Genomic DNA, 23,595 nt, shown 5'->3' with positions numbered 1-23,595 from the left:
ATCTGAGGATGTTAAAACGTTGTTTTCCTAAATTTGATTCTAATTCATGTTTCTTATTAATAGCCGCGTTTCCACCGCAGGAACTATACCCCGGAACTAGGAACCTTTTGAGGAACTCAGTGCGTTTCCACCGCAGGAACTAGGGTCTAAATTTAGTTCTGGGAGCTTTGTTTTACCCCCCAAAACGTTCCTGCTCGGGGGGTAGTACTTTCCGAAAGTACAGGAACCTTTTGGGTGGAGCTTGCAGCGCTGAACATTTCTGATTGGTCGAGTACTCGTAGCATTTGTGTTGTATTTATTTTCCGCCATTACCCGCCATGTTTGAAAATATGCAGCGGCAAACCAATTTATTTTCATAATAACAAATCAAACTTGTATGTTATGCGGCGCAGTAGCCTACTTTTGGTTATAGCCTGTCAACGTCTTGGAATTATAACGTGTGCTCTTCTGTTTTTTTTCTTGCTTTAGTATTCGTTTTATAAAATGCTAAGCATTCGTGCTGGGACAGCATATTACGTAGGCTACCAAAACATTCAAACGGATTAATTCGGTTGCTGAATATTTTCTTCCGGATTTTCTTTGTTAGCCCGTTGTAATTGACTCAAAACGTTTGATACAGTTATGTGAGGTATGCGGTAGTTCTGCATAATTAACATTGGTGATACAGTACAAGCAAACTGGAAATCACCTTCCGCACTTTTTATCCGGGTAAAATAACAGGTTAATTCTAGTAATCTTCCCTTTGCTTTTTCAGACTGCCGTAATTTTACTCAATTTTACTGCCATTTTTCAATTCCACGAAAAGACCAGGAAGACTATGGACTCATTTATGGTGCATGGTTCGCATCTGGAGGGCACACTTCGCTGCTCGGCTAGCAGTAACTTCGAAGGAAAGCAAACGGTGGCTGTACCACTACTAAAATTACATTTTCACGCAAGTCCGAGTTTTCGTTCTATTCTTGTCATTTTGCGATTAGCCTATATGGAATTGACGACGAGAAAGTAATAAAACAGCAAATTGTTTACAACGTGTGCATGTTTTCTGCTGTTAATGAATGTGTTTGAGAGGATATATGAAAATCAATAAATACAAAAGTAACCATATATAGTCATTGTTGGTAACCCGTTGTATATAAGTGGAATAAACCCCTCCGGGCTGTCCCGGTTATTAGAAAATAATGTAGGCTACTTCGGTGGTAGTATGGGGTTACAGAAGAAATCATATGACAGATGGACCGACGACAACGTCAGTGGTCTAATTTGCCTAATCTTCGCGGTACTTTAGACCCCGGTGGAAACGCGGACAACCATTGGCTGAAGGAACCTTTTAGTTCCTGGTAAAGTAGTTCCTGGGACTGAAAGTTCCGGGTAATTTTGGTGGAAACGCGGCTAATGACTCTTAATGTAGGCTTCGCTGTAAAATGTAAAGGTGGTTTTACTAAATGAATTGAGTAGTCTCAACTTTAAAAATGGAATAGGCTAATTTGTTATAACTCAGTTTTAAAAAACGAGTTTATCGTAAAGACCACCGAATACTTGAGATAACATTTCCCTACTCAAATTACATTACAGACATTAAGCAGACGCGATAAGAGCGACTTACACAACATTCTACATAACGTTTATATTGTATCCATATATGCAGTTGGATATATACTTAAGCGATGCAGGTTCAGTACCTTGCTCAAGCGTACAACGGCAATGTCCTTTTTTTATGCACAGTGTACTTTGTAAGCATTTCAGGAAGATGAAGTCAACGAACGAGTCAACAGGCTGGCGGCTAAATTACATTGTTAATTTTTTTCTGTCATTGTAAAGATTGTAAAAACCAGACATGGCCAGATGTTTTGTTTTATCGCTAATTCCGTAGTCTAGCCATATCCTTTTATGTGTCGCTTTAATGAAAAACAAATCAAGAAACGGAGGCATTTTTCATCATTTCACTTCCACAGAAAATGCCTTAGATCTGTGTGACCAGAAAAGTTCGCTATTGCATTGCCAAATGGTGGATACTCTGTTTCAGACACGAATAGGCCTACTGCTGTGATAAACTTGTATACATTGCACTGTAAAAATTAGCTAGGCTAATACTGGCAACTGGGGTTACCATAACTATCATATAAATGACAGTAACAATATGCGATGTTTGCCGTTTCTTACCTTCGCTATTTTACGGACTTTTATTATAAGATTCACGGACATATTTTACTGCGTGTATCCTCATTGCAGGCTTAAAATATGAAGATCCAATGACATTTGTGGCTTTTTGTATTTTTTATTTATTTTTAACTCAGGCTGTCGGTTCTGCTTTATTGACCGTTACTCGGCATAGAAATGAATGACGTATTCCACATAAAATTAACACATTTCTTTGTGGTGCGCAAGTAGCCTACTGTGTATTTCACAAACTGGCTGATTCTTTATTCACAAAATATCATTTTATCCCATTTAAAAAATTGCGCTGGATTTTTGTTTATCATTTTTCTTTAAGTAAATTAAATCCCAGAGGTTTTTTGCTCATTTAATTGATGTGGCAAATATGAAATTAGTCTAAATTATAAAAATGAGAACTTGTTCCGTTTGTATCTCGCAGTCGCGCGTTTATGATCTATCTCTAAACTAAGGCATAACGACAATGTTTGAATATTTGAAGTTAACGGCTTTTCAAAGAGTCAGTTTTTCCGCGTTTTATTCTGTTCTGGAGAATGAGAGCGTGTATTAGAGCTGAAGCTTCTGTGCTTTTTCGAATGATGATATCCCTGTGCTGTTTATTTATACATTTTACATTTACTGAGTAACTTATAAACTGAAAAGATGCCTTTAGTAATCCTTCGAACGAACCATTTTTTTTGCAAGAGTGATGTCTTGCTTTTCTGTATATGTATTCCTTCGCCAGGAAACTTAAACCGCACTAAAGAGTTTTCAGCCATTATCGATTTTAAATAGGATTGTGAGCAATCATCTGAAATCTCTAACGTTTCGCTAAAACGAGGTTTATTAAGAGATTACTGAAAAGCTGAAAGATGTAACAGAACCTTGATGTCTTCAAAAAAACTTTGTCCTCACAAAAAAAATCATTATCGGTTGTATCGGGGATACGCATCACCTTACGGGTAAGTGACGGTCATGTTTAATATTCGCTTATGACACTGTGCTGGTTTTACACGGTGTTCGGCCTCCTAAGAGAGCTGATATAATTAGCGTAAGGAACTCTGAGACGAAGGAAGAATAAATATGCCTAAATAAATAAGGCTATTCTATCCCGTAAGCATATTCGATAATTTAACATGTTCGATTTCAGGATGAATGTAGGTCAAATAATCTCAGGCCAGTAAATGCTAATTATTATCCAATAGCAGTGAAATACCTAAACATCGCTGGACCGTAATTGCGGTCTGTAAGGTCTTCTGAGTGACTCGGTCCACGCCACGGAAGGCGTTCAGCCCGCCTGCCTATTGTGATGTGGAGTCACAAGTTTGAGTTGCGCTGCGGTTTGGCAGTGACCTATCTGACTGTGACAGGAAGTTCGCTGTTCACACTACGAGTAAGCACACTGCTGTCCTGGGAGGAGCCCGGCTGATGACTTTGTGCAAAATGGGGGCAGGGAGAGGGAAAATGTCGCAAAAATGCAAATTAGTTATTTTTTAAATCCCTAAATCCTCACAGTCCTGCTTCTGTATAGATTATAAGTGAATAAAAGTAACATGAAATTGTTTTCCTTGCACAGGAAATTTGTATTCTGAATTTGGTTTACCCCTCTAGTGCACCTTCTAGTGCAGATTTTTAAAAATAATTTCAATAATCCTGCACAAGAGGTGCTATATAAATAACGTTTGCTTGATTGATTGATTGGCTGGTTGATTGATGGTAGTTGTAATTATGGCTTCAAGCGCTGAAGGTGCTGGAACTATGTATTTTTTGTAGGAGTTTTTTTCTCTCTCCCTGTGCTCTCTTTCTTTCTCCTCTTTGCACCCGCTTTATTTAGTTGACAGGGGCCAGGTTTTACAAACTTGGTAGGCCTATCAGTACCTCTCGCTCAGAGCTGGCATGTTTGGGGAAACCGTGGCCAGAGAGTGCCATGCCCGGGCCGGATAGGAGTGATGAACGAGCGTTTCGAGGCTCAGAGAAACCTCCAGCTGCCCCGCCCTCTCAGCCTCTAAATCACCTGTGCGAGCTGTGAAATGTGGTGGCACTGTGTCAGCTGTGGCGTGACAAGCCAGCAGTGTCCAGGAGCCACAGACGCGATTGTGTCCCGACGGAGAGGAGGAGGGGGGGGGTCCAGTGATGAGCTCCCACGGCGTGCTTTTGAAGCTCTGTCACGTGACCTTGTGGAGCGCGTTGCTCTGTTTAAGCCCTGTGATGTGACATTGCCGAGCGTGCTACGCTGTTTAAGCCCTGTGATGTGATGCCCCGGAGCGTGTTGCGGCATATTCCCAGAAGGCTGGCTGGGTTGGGCTGTGGTGGGCTGCGCAGGCTGGGTTAGGCTGGGTGAGCTGTGCATGCTGGGTTAGACTGTGGTGGGCTGCGCAGGCTGGATTAGGCTGGGTGAGCTGTGCATGCTGGGTTAGACTGTGGTGGGCTGCGCAGGCTGGATTAGGCTGGGTGAGCTGTGCATGCTGGGTTAGACTGTGGTGGGCTGCGCAGGCTGGGTTAGACTGTGCAGACTGTGCAGGCTGATTGATGGTGGCAGTAATGTGGGGCAGTGTGGCACTCACAGCACAGTGACCCATATTTCACTCTATTCTTGGGTTGCCTTGTGCTGCCCTGCACGTCTCCCACAGGAGGCCCCCCCCCCCATAAGGAAGAAACAAGTCACTATAGGCGGAGAATGATTCAGAGGCACACTAAAAAGATAATAATAATAAACACGTACCCCTATAATAAATAATAAACACAAAACCTGTATTTTTTCCTCTGAATGAGGCTATGGTTATAAATCAGTGGTTCCCAACCCTGTTCCTGGAGATCCACCTTCCTGTAGGTTTTCTCTCCAACCCTAACAAAGCACACTGCATTCAACAGCCCAAGATCTCATTAAGCTGCTAATTAGAGAATCAGGTATGAAAAAAATTTAGTTTGAAATGAGTACCTACAGGAACAGGGCTTGGAGCCACTGTTACACACTTTATTGTTTATATTTTGAATTCCTCAATTAAATTTTTTTAGATGATCATGATTCGACAGTCTGTGACAGCAGGTTTCAAGCTGGACTGGTTCTAACATATTTGAGAATTTCTTGTTCTGCTACACGGCATTACCATAGCTGGCAGTAACTTCCATATAGCATCTAGTGTAACACGGTGCAGTCTGAGATGAGAGTCTGCTGAGTGACTTTGTGAATATTAAGAAAATGTCGTTTATTTTTCAGCCCAGAGGGGAAAGCCTTCCGTTCCAAAGTGGAGCTGATAGCGTACTTCCAAAAGGTAGGAGACACCTCCACTGACCCCAATGACTTTGACTTCACGGTCACGGGCCGCGGGAGCCCCTCCCGCCGCGAGAAGAAGCCCCCCAAGAAGCCCAAGGTGGTGAAGCCTTCCGGGAGGGGGCGGGGCCGTCCCAAAGGCAGCGGCAAGGTGCGGCCCGCCACGGAGGGCGTGGCCATGAAGCGGGTGGTGGAGAAGAGCCCCGGGAAGCTGCTGGTGAAGATGCCCTTCACCCCCCCCAAACCCGAGGCGGGGGGGCCTTCGGGACAGGTGGCGGTCGCCAAACTGCGTCCGGGACGCAAGCGGAAGTCGGAGCAGGACCCGCAGACCACCCCGAAGAAGCGCGGCCGCAAGCCGGCGGCGGCTGCCGCGGCGACGGTTTCGGTGGGAAGTGCGGGCTCCGGCGCTCCCTACGCCGCCACGGTCGCCATGGCCGCCGAGGCCAAGAAGAAAGCGCTGAAGGAGTCTTCCACAAAGCCGGTGCAGGAGACCGCGCTGCCCATCAAGAAGCGCAAGACGAGGGAGACGGTGGAGGAGCCGGACCCCCCCCCTGTGCCCCCCGCCGCTGAGCCGGGCGCCGCGCCCGGGACGAGGTCCGAGACGGCGACAGGAACAGGAATGGGGTCGGGAACGGGAATGTTGTCGGGAATGGGGTCGGGAACAGGGACTAGTGCCGTTGCCTCTCTGGGCGCGGCCGGAGCAGAGGCGGAGGAGAAGGGACAGAAGTTGCCAAAGAGCCCTGGGCGGAAGCACAAGGAGGCGCCTCTGGCTCCAGGGGGCGGGGCTGGGGGCGGGGCCGGAGGCGAGGCCAGCCCCACCAAGAGCCACAAAAAAAAAGAGCGTTCGCAGCAGCACAAACACCACCACCACCACCATCACCACCACCACCACCCGCACTCGCCCGTACCCCAGATCCCGCCCCCGCACCCCCCACCCCCGCCCCCGCCCCACGCGCACCAACACTCCCCCCCAAGCCAGGCCAGGAGAGAGGCTCCAGCGCTGCAGGACAGTGAGCCCCAAGACCTGAGCACCCACCGACCCTGCCCCGACGACAAGCAGCCGCCGCCACCGCCGCCACCGGGCCGCCGCGAGGGGGGGCGGGCCGACAGCTGCCCCGGCAGGGACACCGTCACCAAGACTCAAGCGCCGGCGGCGGCAGCGGCGGCTGCCGACCTGAGAGCCAAGCACCGGGTGGGGGAGGGGGTGGAGGGGCGGGAGATGAAGGACATCGTGCCCAGCGCCGCCGTACCCAGGCCCGCCCGCGAGGAGGCGGTAGAGTCCCGGACCCCAGTGAGCGAGCGAGTGAGCTGACTGACGTAGCCCCCAGAGCGGGAGCGAGCGAGCCGGGGAAGAGAGGGCAGCCATTTTCTTTTTTTTTTCTTTTTTTTTTTTTGAGAAAAACAAAAAAAAAAAAAGACACAAAAATGTGTGTGTACATATATGTGTATATATGTTTATATGTATATACATGTGTGTATATATATGCACATATATACATATATGATATGGTAAAACTAAAGGCAGCTGTTGTGTCTTGTTCTTTCTGTGGGTTGGGCTGTTTAACCAACGATGATGACATAAGAAAAAAAACAAAAACAGATTTTGCTTCCTGATTAAATTTGCAGGTTTTTTCCCAAATGTTTATTACCTTTTTTTTTACCTGACCATCACCCACCCTGCCCAGTTGTACCTTTGTCAAAGCTTCAATGATGTGGAGGGTCAGCAAGGTAATCTTTTAGAAAAATGCTTCTAAGTCTAAGTATTTTTTTGTGGTTTGAATCTGTAAAACGCCAACCGATCCACAAGTTATAGATGTCTCTTCATCATCTGGTATTCTCTGTGTTTTATAGCTGGCTATTAAGGGACAGAGATAAGGACAAAACTGATATTCGGGAAAGTGAATCACTGTTGCCTGGCGACATGCGTGTTCAAATGGTTTATGGGGGATGTGCCACCGTCCTGTGCTACTATCCAAATAACGAACATAGATTTTTCTTTTACACCGTGTTGCCCCTCTGGCAAGCAGAATGATTCTGGATGTGTGGAAAGGGACCTTGGAGTCTTTGCTAACCAGGGACTTTCCTGTGGTTTGTGGATTCTTAGCTGTTAGGTCTTTCTTCCTCCGTGATGAATAGAATCACAGCCTTGTGTGGGTTGAGTTTCAGAACTCTGATCGGACAATTTTATGTAAATATCGTCCTTGCCATCCTGTTCCATTTCCACTGAAGCTTTGAACAAAGAAAGGTTTTTTTTTTTTATTTGTTTCGTTTGTTTGTTTTCTTTTTAAATCACAGCCAGATAAGAACTTCCTAACAGGAGATGATGGTGAATGCTGATGTCTAGGGCCCTTCCATAAGACTCGATGAAGAGCTTCCATTTTAATCCCTTTATTTAACACGGTAACTACAGCATTAGCTTGTAGTGACACACACTCTCACAAATGTGGTACACCATTTCAAAGCAAGTTGTTTTAAAAAAAATTTTTTTTTTTATTAGTGTTTCTTTCTTCTTCTCCCATTTAATTAGGAATGTTATCTGTTCTCCGGGTGCAGTAGAACATGAGCACCCTGTGGAGTTGGGAGCCTGGAATGGCGGGGGTGGGGAGGGGGGCGGTTAGCGTGGCTGAATTCTGTGTAGAATAGAGAGCAGAGTGGAGCCGGAGCTGCTGAATGGGCCAGGTGTACACTGGCTGCTGAGCGTTCCTCTCTAATCGGCCCGCTGAGGTAAAGGATCGTCTCTGTTTGAGCGCTCATTTAGGGACAGGAGCAGTCCTGCACGGGGGGGTGGGGGGCCTGCTCAGCGCAACAGGGTAATTTCATAACATGACTTGAGTAAGTCACTGTCCTGGGACAAAACGGTCCCAGTATGCGTTTTTATTTTGTTTTGCCCCCACCCCCTGTTGTTTCCGAGCAATATGGGTAGCCTAAGTATGATCACCTTGGTAATCCTGTGAGATGGATTTGCACGCTGGCTGAGGCGAAGCTGCAGTTTTTTAGCGTGCCGTGGTCTGTTCCTAAGAGTGTCTGCGATTCTGCATCTAAGACACAGTTTTCTGTAGCTGCTCCACAGGTGGGAGTTTAGCTGGCAGTGCTGGTATTAAAGCATAAGGGAGAGTCTTCCACGACATCACCTCCACTGTGGGGCCCTGTCTGTGACATCACCGCCACTGTGGGGCTCTGTCTGTGACATCACCTCCGCTGTGGGGCACTGTCTGTTATTTCCAGAATCCACCTCTTGGAAATTGTATCTCTGTGGGGTCAGTTATGGGACAGTTTTGGCGAGAGAGACCAGTTCTGATGCTTCTGCTATAATTCTGTCAAATAGGTGACAGTTTGGTGAAAAGTACAGTAATGGACAGGTTTTACAGCAGGTGTTTCAAAAGCACTTCTTGTCCATTTGCCAAATGAAAGAGGGTAGCCGCCTACTTCCATAGAGCCTGTTGGTGCTCAGAGACGGTATCCCAGCTGAGTGGAGTGAGGCTTTTGGACCCGAGGGGTTAAGCATGTCACTGCTCCTCAATCGCTCCTGAGAACTGCAGCTCCATAAAGCTGTGGGGCAGTTTCTGAAGAGAGAAAAACTCCTACGACAGTCTGGAAAACGTGTCTGCTAAGCCAACCAAGCGGTGGATTTACGTGGATTTGAAACCGTGCGAGTTGTGATTTGAGAGTGCAAACACGTTTTAGCGCAGTGCTTCCTTCTCGAGCGAGAACGCTGGCTCTCGGTCGCTCACAGTTTGGAGGAGCAGGTCTCGGCCCTCTCTGAGGCAGATCTCATCTCCAGTTTTTATTATATTTATTTATTGAGAAAATCATGAGGGGCCTCTCCAAATCCCCTGCGAATCGTGGTCGCTGTATCTCAGAATTGGTCCTGCCCCCCTCCCCCCCCCCCGTAATCTCACTTCTCAAATTGCAAGCCCCTTTAAACTGCGTCCTGTCGGTCTTCCCCACCGTTCCTTTTAAACCGGCCAATCAGAGCTCGGCCTGTAGCGCTCAGCCTCTGGCCTGGCCAGCGTCTGGCCCGCTCTGGCCCTCTGCCTGCCTGTGAGCGTCTGGGCTTCCAGGAGGCGGGAGGGATTAGTGTTCCATCTGCGGAGGCCGAAGGAAACGTCAGAGAGAGGTTCGCTGGGTTCGCCGGGTTCGCCGAGTTCGCCGAGTTCCACGGCGCCCTCTCTCTGCAGAGAGAGGGAGAGAGAGAGGGAGAGGGAGAGAGAGAGAGACTCTTGGCTCTGAGGGTTGCGTCAGGAGCCAGCGCTTCGTCTCCTCTCCAGGAGCTTTAACTCTCCCTCGTCCTGATCGCGGGCGGCTGAGATTGCAGCCCTGCGGGCCTTTGGTAGCTCTGTAGTAAGGCTGCGTAAGTTAAGTACGGACCCTTGAAGGATGCTGGGGGGGGGGAGAGCAGCTTGCTGCAGGTGTTTCTGGGTGTTGGTGTGTTCCCCTGCTCACTCTTTTTTAAAGATTGTTTTATTTCCCTTCCCCCCTCCCCTTTCTCTCTCTCTCTCTCTCTCTCTTTTTAATATGATGCTTTTATGACCCGCTCGTCCGAACCCTTCGTTTGCGCTGCCTGTGCGCCCCGCTGGCCTGCTGGTTGCTCTGCTTTTTTGGGCCGGGTCCCCGCGTCTCGCTGCGTGCAGGGGGAGGAGCGGTCCGCCGCTGCCCGCGAGGCGTGTGCGCGTGCGCGTGCTCACAGAAACAGCAGAACTGAAAGCGCGTGCTGACGTTTACACACAGCCCCTGGGCTCAGTAGCGCGTCATGCCGCAGGGGGACGTGAGTCTTTGGTGCCGGTCATACTGCGCGACTCGTCTTGGTCACCGTTCCTGTGTCCGGTGTCAGTGTGCCAACTTCCATATTTTCGTGCTTAGAGAGTCTCTTTCTTTCCTGTGTAGGTTGGCGGATTTGAACACACACAGTCACACAAGTACACTGGGGTTTGTTCCAGAATGTTGTAACTTAAGATTTTATGAATATATACAGGGTGATTTCTTGTTTGGTTAAATGCATATGTAACCTAAAATAATGATTGTATGATCATGAACACAGGTGAGGGTATTGGAAATACTCCCATTGACAATCCCAAAGACATCATCTCACACACCGGAATCCACTTAAGGAAGTTCTTCTGTGTCTTGTATTTTAAAAAAAAAGTGATTTATGAAAAAGTTGTATTATTAATGTATTTTTTTAAACACTTTTTTTGTTGTTGTTTAGCCACCTTATGTTAAACAAAATCAAACTTTGGTAAAAGAGTGATTCCATGCCTGAAGATCGCAGGCCCTTCCCTGTTTCGACAGGCAGGCTGTTGACTCACCCGACATCACACGCACTGATTTTTATTTCATGTCCGGAGGTCGAGACCTGTACAATATTTCAGCACTCTCTGTTTGCATGTTCTCACGCTCAGCTAATTTCTCCGTTTAATTGTGAAGACGGCTATTAGGAGCTAAGTAGGTTTAGTTTTCAGTAATTATCCCAGACTGCAGATTAAAAAAAAAAAATTAAAATGTGTGGCATAAAAAACTTTATGCACGCTACGACTTTTTTAAAAACGCTTTGCCAATTCCACTGTTCATTCCACGCCCGTGAGTTTGTGTGATTACCGCATTGAAATGGAGACCATTGTGCAGCCATGTTTGCATACAGCCGGCGGTGTGTGACATCAGGTGCCATGTGCATACGGAACTCTGGCTTGCACATTTTCAGATGCAGGTCTCAGGACATACTTTTTTATTAAGAACACACACACACACACACACACACACACACAGATACAAGACACACACACACACACACACACACACTCAAACATGCACAAATTCCCAGGACAAGCAGTGGTAATGAAGTACCAAATTAACCTTACGTCTGCTTTCGTGACCCAAAAATTTATGGAATAAGCCCTTATTAAACAGAGCATCTGCTTCTCCATCAGGATGTATGGCAGATTTAATGGGATTAAAATAAGGAGTTCTTACTCTTAGGAATTTGTGGTTACTGTTAGTATTTTGGAGGTCTGGTTGTCATGAGATATGAAGTGGCTGCTCATTGAAGATTAAACAAATTGCAAAAGATACCTAACCCTAAAATTCAGGCAACAGTAGCTTATCTTTGACAGGGAAAATTGGAAAATGAGGTTCACGCCAATATCTGTGTATTTTCTGGAGACCGTTCTGGGCCGATAAGGTCTATGTGATAGATGTGATCGATGTTGGGTAGAGCTGATAGACTGGGAAAGAAAGAGGAACACACGCGACTCTGTGTGGCACCAGAAGCCTTTATTTAAAAAAGGAATTAATTTGTGTAGTAGTGCAGTTACTGTGGCTTGGAAAACGAGATAAGCATATGCTACTGTTGACAGCCGTTGTCTTAATTACTCCTCCCATCTGCAATCAAAGTGGGGTTTAAACCAGTCAGAGAAAAGGCAGAAGCTCCATACTGGCCTGAAGCCAAACGGGACACTCCCCACCCCCGCCCCCCCCCACCCTGGCCCGTCCCGGAGCTGTGGGAACGGGCACCCATTTAACCTTGAGGGTCCGGAAATGACGCAGACTGGAGGAGAGAGCGAGAGAACGCATTCTCCATCGCCATAGTTATAAGCGCAACATGCGCAGCAGTCTGTGGCACTGGTGTTTAATGGCAGTATTAATGCAGCCTATCATATTAACTTTAATACGTTTATATGTTAATTGCGTGTGGAGCTGGAATCGTTGAGATGCTTTTTTTTAAGTCCTGTTCCCAGTTTTTAAAAATATAGAAATAAAGTAATGCAGCTGTACCTCCAAATACGAAATATTATGACATATGACATGTGTCTTGAGTGGGAATTTATTTATATTTTTTTATTTATTTTATTTACAAATGCATAACCACAGATTTAGCCCATGTACCATGTACGAAGGTACACAATATCAAATTTGACACACAGATTTCATTTACACACACAAACCCACATGTGTGCCAGTGTAACTACATGCATACATACACTTGGATTGAGTTTATACCCACATCAAAGACGATATAAAGAACAGTGTAAGAAGTCAACGCTCCTACAAATGCTACTAAGTATTGAATGCACTAGATAGGAGAAATACTTTGTTTTCTGTGATAAAAATGGTCTTGTTTGAGAAATTGGTATTTAGATTTTAACACTTGCATGGCAATTCTAGAGAGTTCTATTTATTAGTGACTTTTCTAAGGTGTAGCTTAGAACAGTGTGTACAACTTTCATGCACCAATATCTTAAACGTCAAATAATCAGTGGCATTCTGACATTTTTTCTTCTGTAGATGTGGAAAGTGAATCTATAGAACAGCAAAACTTTGACAATCGGAAGTGGAATGAGGGCAAATCAAACAAACAAACAAACAAAAAAAAAGAATTCATAATTGGAAGATTTGTTTTACATCTTGAACTTTGTTATATATAAAAAAAAATGCAGCCATGGGAAGAATCGGAGTCTTCATGTCAGCGATCGGAGAAAACACTCGTTTACGGCTTGCTGTCCTCCTCCGGTCTCCCTTCATCCCCCCCGCCCTGTCTATCATGGGCGGGGCCTATAGGAAAAGAGCAGGATTTCTTGCTGGAAAAGGGCTATGTAATATTACCACATTCTAAAGAGCAGGAGGGGAAAGGCTGGAAAAGCAGAGGCGAGCCGTGGCACCAGGGTGCGCGCGCGCCATGCGGCCTGCGGGTGGCAGTGCTGAGTTTATCTTTTCCCCTCTGTGGGCCACAGTGTCTCCAAGCACCGGTGGCGCATCATCACGAGCACTCTCTCAAACCGGGGGTGTGACCCCTGAGCCCTGACCTCTGACCCATGACCCCGGCTCTGGGAGCACACCCCCGGCCTGGATTAAAACTGAAGAGGAGGCCTGAGGAGAACAGCAGCTGGGGGTGAGGGGGGCGGGTGGGGGTCGTCATAGCAAATCTGTTGGAAAGCAAACAACTGCTCAGCCACTAGTGAGTACTGCTTTCACAGAGATCTTAAATAAAATAAAAGGGAAAAAAAACAATTCAATTAAACAGATATCAAAAATACACAACGAAAAAAACCTCCAGGCGTGAAGTCCTCCTGTGATGCGATGTGTACTGTGTGGCTGTGACTGGCAGAGGTTGGGCCACAGAAAGGACTCCTCCTAGCGAAACACTCGCACAGCCTGGCTGCAAACTGAGGGGATAGTGCCTTGCTCTGGAGACTGACCTGGGTGACAGAAGTGGCCTTTGATTAAAGCTAATATCTCCTTTTCCCAAGTGAGCACTGAGATGAGCTCATTAAGTACCTTCCTGAGTGCGTTCTTCTGCCCTCCACTTCCCCAAACTAATATGAGTTTCACAGAGGAAATTTGATTTGTTTTTTTCGTTTTTCGGTCTACAGAGGCAAACACTTGCTTGAGGAGGGACAGTCCCGGATTGGTCAGGAATGAAAAGAGGAAGTGATGTCGTTTTTAAGAGCAGATGAGACTGGAGGAAGAGAAAGGGTCGTGCTTAAGCTCACGTGTCGGAAAAAAGCCGATGGCTTTTGTTCTTTTTTTTTTTTTTTTTTTGTTAATCCATGTGAGCAGAAATGACGCCTGTTGTTATTGTGCCAGGTTATGAAGTGTGAAGAGTGGGTGGGGATGACCCAGAACCCTTCTAAGGCCGTCGGTTTCACACCCAAAATGCAGACTGCGCAGTCTGACTGTTCCATGCTCCTACGGGTGTACCACGCGCTTTTATTTCTGGCCATTGTCTCCAGTGGAGGTTATTTTGTAGCGTGAAGTGCGTGTTTGATATGTGCCTGCAGGGTTTACACCACTGCTCACCGTGGTGGCGAGGTGGAAATCCGCTGGCTCCGTTTGGCGTGTAGCAGTCAGTCGCGAGATCGCCAGTCCCCTGAACGAGCCTGCGCTAAGAGCAATACTAAGGGAAAGGGTTAGTTGTTTTTTTTTAAAACGTAACGGTCTTCGGCTGTGCTTGTTTCCAAGGTCAGCTTTTCTGCAGCAGTCTCACACATTTAAATGGAGTATAAAACGTTGCGTATTTCAAAAGTGACCAGTTATTTTTAAACAAGTAAATTGCGGAAAGACGACAGGTTTAAGATTGCCCTTGGAATTGTTTATCGAATACACATTCAGGCTTAAACGGAAACCCTAGTGAAAATTCCGATCGGTTAGAGTTGACATTAAAAGTACTTGTGAATTGATTCTTTGATGAAGACTGTTACAAATCCCTTTGACCGGGAATTTTAGTGTGTCAGTACTTATATAGCATAGCAACGTGTTGTATTGTGCCTTGAAGTTACTAGAATCTTTGAAGCTGATGTTTTTCCACATGCTAAGTCCTGTCCTGTGTTGCCTCCTGTAAGCATTCTGTGTCCTTCGCTGTTCAAGGAGTATAGGCCTAGGTCTCAGAATAGTTTTTTTTGTTTTGTTTTGTTTGTTTTGTTTTGTTTTTGTTTCTATTTTACCCTTTTGTTTGCCTGCAGTTGAACAGACAAATACATTCGGGAAGCAAGAAGTTTGAAAATTGACTGTGTTCGGAAACAGATTTTGACAAGGCAATAATGAACATGCCAGGACCTAGATCTTGTGACAGTTGTTGAGTACCGTTTATCGTGTCCTTGTGTCGCCTCAAAGGAAGTGGTTGGTTGGAGGATGCCTCCTTAACTTCGATTTCAACTCAAAAGCAGATTATTGGTCATTGGAAGCCCGCCTTATTTCTTGCCAACCACACCTTTACATCCTTTGAATAAAGATGAATGTTTTAGCCATGGCCAGTTGGTGAATAGTAAGATTTAAAAAGGAAAATTTGCACTTTACGAAATGTGTTACCTGGTGGGGACGCCCAATTATCTTTTTGTATGTGTTTTTACATTCTTCCAAAGTTGTTTTTTAATTTTATATTATTCATTTTTATTAAGTTATCCAAAAAAAAGGGATGGGCTGTCCACTGTACCTGCAAAAATCATTTTATCAAAACATACAATATGAAACCTGCATGTCAAAGGTCACTTGTCATTTGCCCGGCCGAGTCCTTGCCTTCCTGAAACTGAAAAAACCGCAGTTTCTGTCTGCTTTTATAGTAATATATTGTGTATTGTTTATCCTGTATGCGATATAAAATACAAACAAAAAATAAAACAAAAACAGTTAATGGTTCAACCATATAAATAAATAACAACAAAAACAGACCTGCTACTCATGTACTATGTTTTTACGGAAGGGGAAAACTAACCTTTTGAGTTATTTTGCGGTTCCCGGAAGATGACTACCTTTTGCATACGGAAACAGAATTGTACATGTAGCTGCTGTTGCCCTGGAGACAGACACGCACAAAATCTTGGGATGCTATTGGCACAATGTAGCTCTGTTACCAGGCCTTACCCGATGCTGATGGGTGTTTTGGAAACTGTGGGGCGGGGGGGGGGGGTGGTTGAGGGAGCGCGGCATGATTTTTAAAAACTGGCCGTCCAACCCTGCTGGATGCTTCGATGCCGGAGCCAGGTGGGGAGTACAGGAAGTGCGTGTTACCTGGGCATCCGCCGCACCTGCGCGCACCTGTGGGAGGAGGAAGGATCGGAAAGTAACGCAGCGCTTCCAGCCTCAGTGTACCAGGCTTTGTGCCGCTCGAACTGCTGGATGGAGGCGGGCCGGGCCTTTCATCTTCTCCCCGCCCCCCCTTCCTTTTCTGATGGACAGTTTTGGCAGCGAATCCCGTGTCTTCTGCACCCGAGACCCTAGGACTGCGTGGCGGCATGATGGGAAAATGGATGGACTGGACTGGGTTAACTCTATAGAGTGGTAATGTGTGAAATGTAATGATGATGTGTGTGTGTGTGTGTGTGCATCTACAGCATCAACTCAAGTGGCCTTTGAAGTGTCTGTAACTGAAACAAAAAGAAAAAAAACGACAAACAAACAAAAAAAGATTAGTTTTCCTCTTAAGTTGAAGTCTGGTTCCTGCATCCTTTTTCTTTTCAGGCCTGATTGAGGTGAAGGGCCGAAGACGAGTGGTTTCGGTGCATGCTTTTATTTTTACTTATTTATTTTTTAACAACTACAAGCTCTGCTCCACCTCACTTCCCCCGGTCCTTAAGAGAGAGAGCAGCTTTGTACTGTGTTATCAGCCACCACAGTTCTTTCTGAAAATCACTTTTTTTTTTTTTTTTTTTTTTTCCATGATAACATGTAGCTGCAGCTGTTCAAATAATCCAAGCGGTTCTATTTACACACACATTTTTGTCGCCGTTAGACAGGGTTTGTGGACTTGTGTCATTTAAAAAAAAAAAAATTTTTAAAAAAAAGTACTTTCAACAAAATCTCTATCAGGCCAATACTGAAGCCTCAAATTGATATTTCCTCATTTGGCACTGTGTTTGTCCGAGGGCTTTCCATCATGTTTCTGTAGCAGTTACAGTCGGCAGTGTTCCTTCATGATTATATCGAGTGCTAGATTCACAGATATGTCAAAATTATCCATGGATCTATGAGTTCTAACGTATACACTATTTGGTGAAGTTTGTAGGGGGATTGTGTGAATAAAATTTTATGAATAGCTACTGTAGAAGGGGAGAGATGGCAGTTTGAATTGTTTTATTTTAATTTTATTTTGATTTAAGGGAGACGTAATTATGCTGGCAGTGTGTTGAACCCCTTCATATCTTATCTTTGCAACAGCGATCTCTCACCTAGGCCACAGTGAGACTTTGTCTACATTCTGTTCATTTTTAATTAATAATTATTTTCTGATAGGACCAAATATGCCGTATACGTTTGAATCCGAGTAGTCCCAAAATTTAAGTGACAGTCCCCTCCCCTTGCGCCTTTGACGCTATTTCTTAAAGTTGTACAGGATAATAAATGTGTTTCTGTCTGTGAATCTAGCATATAAGAGGTATGTGAGATGCCTGCAGCGCATTTATACTTGAAAAAGAGGATAAAGCTAGGTCCTAGGTCCTAGTACTGGAACCTCGCAGAAAATATTTGAAAACTTTGTGACATAGATGTTTAAAACTTATTTTAAGAGAGCGGCCATTGGTGTACAAAATATAGGAATATTCTACTTAAAAACAGTTGCAGCAACGGCGTGGTCGAAGTGGGGGAAAATGATATTTGTTGAGTAGTTACTGTGAGGGTCTGGAACGAATGTGAGGGTAAGATGAGAAATTTGCTCAAATTGAGTAGTTAGTCCTGAAGCTTGCTTCCCTCTGCAGTTGCTTAGATACTCCTTCAGGGGCGAAACATAACCCGACCTGCTTCCTGTGGAGACTGACCACCGCTCTGTGTGTCTCTCCTTTGATGGTCCGCCATCATGACTCACAGAGAGAGGAGGAACTTTTCGAAACGTTTGCCGAGCGTTCGGTGTGAAGCACTGCTCCTGATTTGGCTCCTGACGTCACGGGCGGCGCTCATGTATAGAATAGGACTTCCTGCTTCCTGCCCCTTCCTGATTGGCTGACTTGTTACTAGAGAAGCAGAGGGTGGAGCCAGTGGGCGGGGCCTCACTGATGTCTATATTACTTGTGTTAATATGCTGTGGAGACGAGCGGCGGGGTTTGAGTGACAGGTGGGATGGCCTGTGTGTGGGATATGCCCAAATGCAGGACCACATCTTTCTCCGCTCCTGGAGGGGAAAACCATTCACTGGCTGTATATACATACTGTACATGCATACATAAATGTTTCTTCAAACGTTCATTACTTTTAGTAAAGAAAATTGTTTTATAAACTTAGTTTTTTATTTTTTATTGTCTTGCTGTTTAATAGGATATTTGCACTTTTACAGATGTGTATTGTCTTAGTTGTGTTACTCAACTATTCAATTGTTTTTTATTTCTTCATACAGTATATATAATTTAGTGTGGCTACAGTAACCAGATTGAATATTTAGTTACGCAATATATACTTAAGTATATACTGTATCTTAGATTATGTTACTGAAGATTGCAACTATTGGGGTCTATGTTTTTTTAATCCAAAGTCGTACAATTAAATCTCCTGTAAGACTTTAGTTTCTTTTTGCGCGTTGAACTTTCTGAACATATTTTTGGCTGACAAGCTGAAAAATAACAAGAAATATAAATATGCTACTGTGTGTCATAGCTCTTTTTAATGCCGTTATGGGAAGCCAACACGACATCATGACATTTCTGATCTTTCATGTTTTATCACACATGTTCATGTTACCATGGGAGGGATCTCTCACCACAGCTTTAAAGGGATTCATAGGGTGTGTATGAGTGTGTGTGTGTGTGTGTGTGTGTGTGTGTGTGTGTGTGTGTGTGCACGCGTGTGTGTGTTTAAAGGGACCCATTAACTCATATTACATTTGATGTGACAACATCCAAATTATTTCAACAGACATTAAATAATTACCTTTTTTTTACTGTATAATCCTAAGCAAGCAAAAATAAATACCTCCAGATTTAGGCTTTAGCGTACGGAATGCGTGTCCGAGCATTTAGCGCCTCTCGTGAAACAGTCTTCAGTGAGCGTGTCCTTACAAACCGCATGTGAATTAATTCAGCAGAACAGCAGAATACACACAGACTTTCTGACAGCAGCCTTTCAGGACTGAATGGATTAAGCAGCTATAGCCCAGTGATCTGAGTATAACTTGAGTGATCCGTACTGTGATTGGTTCTTTCTTACCGTCTTCCTCTTTACTTTTTTTTTTTTTTTTTAAACGTTGCCATGTCTCTGGAATGTCTTGAAATCAAACCCCCCATGTTATGCCCCTCAATCCATGACTAAAGTCTGTACCAAAAAAGTTAGAATCAGTGTTGTGTTAATAAATCCATTTCTTACCCGTTCTTGTTCTGTAAATTAGTATGTCTGAATTTAACACTCGCTCTACTTCTCCAACCTCACATTGTAGACCTGTGGTAACCAACCCTGTTCCTGGAGATCTACCACCCTGTAGGTTTTCACTCCAAACCTAACAAAGCACACCTAATTCAACAGCTACAACAGTGGTAACCAACCCTTGTTCCTGGAGATCTACCATCCTGTAGGTTTTCATTTCAACCCTAATTTGCCGAACCGGACTCTACTAATTAGTAGGTCAACAAGATATCTAGCTGTTGAATAAGGTGTGCTTTGTTAGGGGTAGAATGGAAACCTACAGGATGGTAGATCTCCAGGAACAAGGTTGGTTACCACTGTTGTAGACATACATGGAAATTCAGTATGCCCATTCAGTAATTGTAATGTCTATTAGGCCTTGTAGTGAAGTAATTATGAATTATTTTACCTGGTAATTCTCAACAGGGAGAATGGCAGACAGTATCAGGAGAAGCACCACTACACTGGCACCTCTTTTTTTTTAACCTGTCAATCTATCGCATAAATGAACATTATCTAGGTTAAGGTCATCTGCCTGCTTAGCTGGAACAGTAATTCTGCTTGGCTTACAATTTCAGCATTTTTCACATTATACAAGCTATTCACAATGCTGGAGTTTTCTTAGAGCAATCTCAGTGAAGTATTTTTCCCAAGGTACTGTCCCCCACCCACAATTTCAATCTCATAGGGACCGGCCTTGCACTTTTATGTTCAGCTCCTCACCATCACCATTCATTGACTTGCATGTTATTAATATCACCATTTATTTATCTCACTTTATCTGTGAAGTTTCCACAATGTTTTGTTTATTACTAATCAAATTCTGTTTTCCACCGCAAGTACAATCCAGTTGGGGTGGGAAAAGTCTTCCTCCTGACTTTTTTTTTTGCTTTAACAAATGAATTTCTCTCACACACACATGCACACGCACACACACACGCCTCAGAAGCAACTGTGAGGACATCAGTGGTGAGATGGAAACTACAGTGACTAGTTTTCTGTTCTGCTGGTGAGCTTTCTTCAGGATGCATGAAGGTGAAACTGAATCAGTAATGACTTACCATGAGTTTGCCTTATTAGCAAATTGATCACGGGTTTTCTCAGTGGTACCTAAACAGCAATAAAAATTCAAACATAAAAATGTAAAAACATATAAACATAGAGAACAATTAAAAGTATTTACAAAATGCTGTTGAGAATTTAGAATTTTATATTTTATTATATTTTAGATTGTAAATTTTTAATTATAAAAACAGTCTTTCAAAAAAAATAAATAAATAAAATAAAGTAAATCGTTTTTTTCCCCCATATGAAATGAAAACCACACCTTAATTTATGGGTATGAGTGACATTTGTTCTCTTGGTGTGGGGTAGGGTGGGCTGGAATTGCTTGGGTTACTGCTCCAATAACACACCCTGGCTACAGTCTTTAGCAGACACCTGTAAAAAAAGAAAAATTATAAAAATGAACATGGATGGTATGTTTATGAAATTGAGCAAAATTTTCTACACAAAAAAAAAGATGCTGATGAGTGACTCACACAATCAAAGCTGGTTGACCAATCAAATTCTGTCATCTGTTCTGCCCAGAATTTGTACAGAGTATGCCAACTGTAAAAGCTGAAGATTGGATACACTTTTATTGAGGTGAGTAAAAAATGCTTCAGAAGCAAGGTAGGTAATTGCAGCTGACTGATTAACTGTATAAAACCAGTGTAGTTGGCAGAGAAAGAAACAGCAGGGAACACGGTCCATCTTCTTCCACTATTCTCCTCAGACTTCTCTGTTTTACGTATTTGAACTGTAAGGTAAGAAATGTTTGATTTTCATTGAACTAACCCCCATAAACATATTGATAACACTATGAGACATGGTTACCACTCTGTGATAAGAAAAATAAATGTTTATCAAAGAAGCACTTAAAGGTTGTGTGAAACAGGTGCCTTCTCCATGCCGGTAAAAAAAGAATTCATACCAGTTTTGATGTGTCTCAAGATTAATAAAATCCAAAGAAAGGAAATAATATTTTAGAAACATTCTAATTTGTCATTCATTGGGTTAGGAAGATACACATGGCTTAATTAGGATCTTATTTGGGGTGGAGTTTTCTTTTGTTTTTTTAGTTGATTCCTAACAATCTGAAAATAATAGTGTGTCCATTTTTATCATAAAAACATAACAAACCGCAAACATTCTACATCACTGTTACAAATTTAATTTAATATAAATATTTATATTAATGAACTAGCAGGAACAAGATTCCCATGGCATATGTCATTTGGAGCTGAAATTTTTTTAAACTTAACTGAATTTGCCTGCTGGATATTTCCACAGTACTGTTGGTAAAAAAACAACAACCATTCAGTGGTTTCAGCTGAAAAGAGTAAGAGTGCATTTCAGTTCACTGCAACAGGGAATTAACGTATTTGTTATTGGTAAGAGATTCATGATAGTATCACCATTCTTGTAGTATAATAAGCTGTATGTGCAGTACTTGTGGTCATAATGGCTTGTTACTATACTGGATGTCTGTGCTTCTGAAAATTGCAGATACCTTTCACAATGACAATTTTTAAAAATTTCGAATTACACTTCTGGCTGTAGAACTTTGAAAAGTTGTGTTTGAAAATTATTTTCCAACATGAAGGGCATATCGAATGCAAGGACCTGAGATGCTGAATGGAAAACCTTAGTATTGAACATCTGTGGGTTTTATAATGCCTTCAAATGTTCATGTCAGAGTCATTACATCACTGTGTGCAGGGCGTATTTCCTCCCTAAGAAACAAGTTATGAATTGTTAATTTTATATTATTGTAGTATATGTAACAGTGTACGTGTGTGTGTGTGTGTGTGTGTATGTGTATACATTTAATACACTCTTAACATAATGTTCATGCCTCTGGACCTTCAGACGTGATTGATAATCACAGGTTTCAACCAACCGGAAGTGGTGCAGAGAACTTCACGTTCAAACAAGTTAAACGCAGCATCCCAGCCTGGTTTTTCATGTCAACCTCAAATTAGTAATTTAGTGTTCAAACAGACCGAAAAGTTCCCTGCTCATTCACAGATAAGTTTGGAAAGTTGTTTTGACTACTGCTGTGATCTGATTCATTATAGGAACACATGAGAGCAGATATATTTTCTATCATTTGAATGGAATATTTATCATTATTTTACATTTCAAAACTGTGGAGGGTTTGAGGATGAAAAACAAGGCTGGTGAGTCAACATGTGATTGCAATATTGCATAATCCAAAAATACCAAATGTCTCATTCTTGGTTTTAAGCCAGTTGCTCTGGAACTTTTGAATCATATGAATGTTGTTCTGTCATTTCCACTCTGATATACATCTATATACACCTGAAAGCACACTCATTCATACTTACAGCTTATAGTGTTGGCTAATACATTATCATATTTCGTCTGACTTCATTCTTTGTGTTATGCACAATTGTGGAGATTATATTAGGTAATAGAATAGAATAGGACAAAATAACTGTGGACCTCACATTAGAATGTGACTTGTAATTTTTACAGTATTTTATTATGACATGTTACAGTCTTTAAATTCGCGGCCGTTCGAAAATGAAAATGAAATTTCATATGGATATCCCGGGAATTGCTCCTGCGCCATCACAGACTCAATGGTTTGCTTTGACAACTTTCCAGCCACCGCGACCGCAGTGTTTCTCTACCTTCTGCCAAGTCATCGCTGTTGAAATTGAAATTTTGTCAGAGAAAGGAGATGAGGTTGAGCGATTTTAGCAGACTCATCTTCACGCTCCCCCAAAAAAATTCATTCAGGGTGATTCAACTGATAGTGCCGTGCTCAAATAAAACAGGCATTCAAGCTTCTTCAGACGAGAAGCAGTGACTGTGCCATGCTCTACGTTCTTCTCGTTTTTACATTTAGCTTATTGTAATAACCTAAATGATGCAGTCTGACCGCCGAACGGAATCCTTCGCCATATAAAAATTTGACATATTAATTAAAGGCCTTGCCTGCTGTCTCAGACTGGAGGATTTTATTGATCAGTGATGAGAAACTCAGTTGTCAGGAGTCTGTGTCTGAATACCGGGTTTATTCATATTTGATCTAATATTTACAACCAAATGATAAAAGCAAAACAATGGTTATTTGCAAAGCCATGAAATCAGAGAAAACTGTTATATCTATTGCAATATATCCATTGAATGATTTTTCCCCCTTTATGCTGTGAATTACTTTAGTGCTTTGTGCTTTTGATTAATGGTGCACAGTTAGTGATGTAACAAATGCTCTTGTTCAGGTCAACATTCATGGACTCTGTATTTTGTTGTATGTGCACAGTAACACAACCTTCTAACAGTTAGTTATA

The 23,595-nt window shown here is 43.3% G+C and overlaps 1 protein-coding gene across 2 annotated transcripts in view; it reads left to right on the top strand.

Moving 5' to 3' along the window:
- mecp2 (methyl CpG binding protein 2) overlaps positions 1–12,792 on the top strand; it is a 30,170-nt gene extending 17,378 nt beyond the window's left edge. For both annotated transcript variants that reach the window (XM_064300576.1, XM_064300577.1), the window contains exon 3: positions 5,369–12,792. In XM_064300576.1, the coding sequence (XP_064156646.1) occupies positions 5,369–6,734 (1,366 nt within the window). In that variant the 3' untranslated portion in view covers positions 6,735–12,792. The remainder of the gene's footprint in view (positions 1–5,368) is intronic.
- Positions 12,793–23,595: the final 10,803 nt, after the last annotated feature.

Source organism: Anguilla rostrata, chromosome 11 (assembly GCF_018555375.3).
Source record: "Anguilla rostrata isolate EN2019 chromosome 11, ASM1855537v3, whole genome shotgun sequence".
Taxonomy (NCBI): Eukaryota; Metazoa; Chordata; class Actinopteri; order Anguilliformes; family Anguillidae; genus Anguilla; species Anguilla rostrata.
Note: the sequence above shows the minus strand (reverse complement) of the source record. Positions and strands in the feature narration are given on the sequence as shown.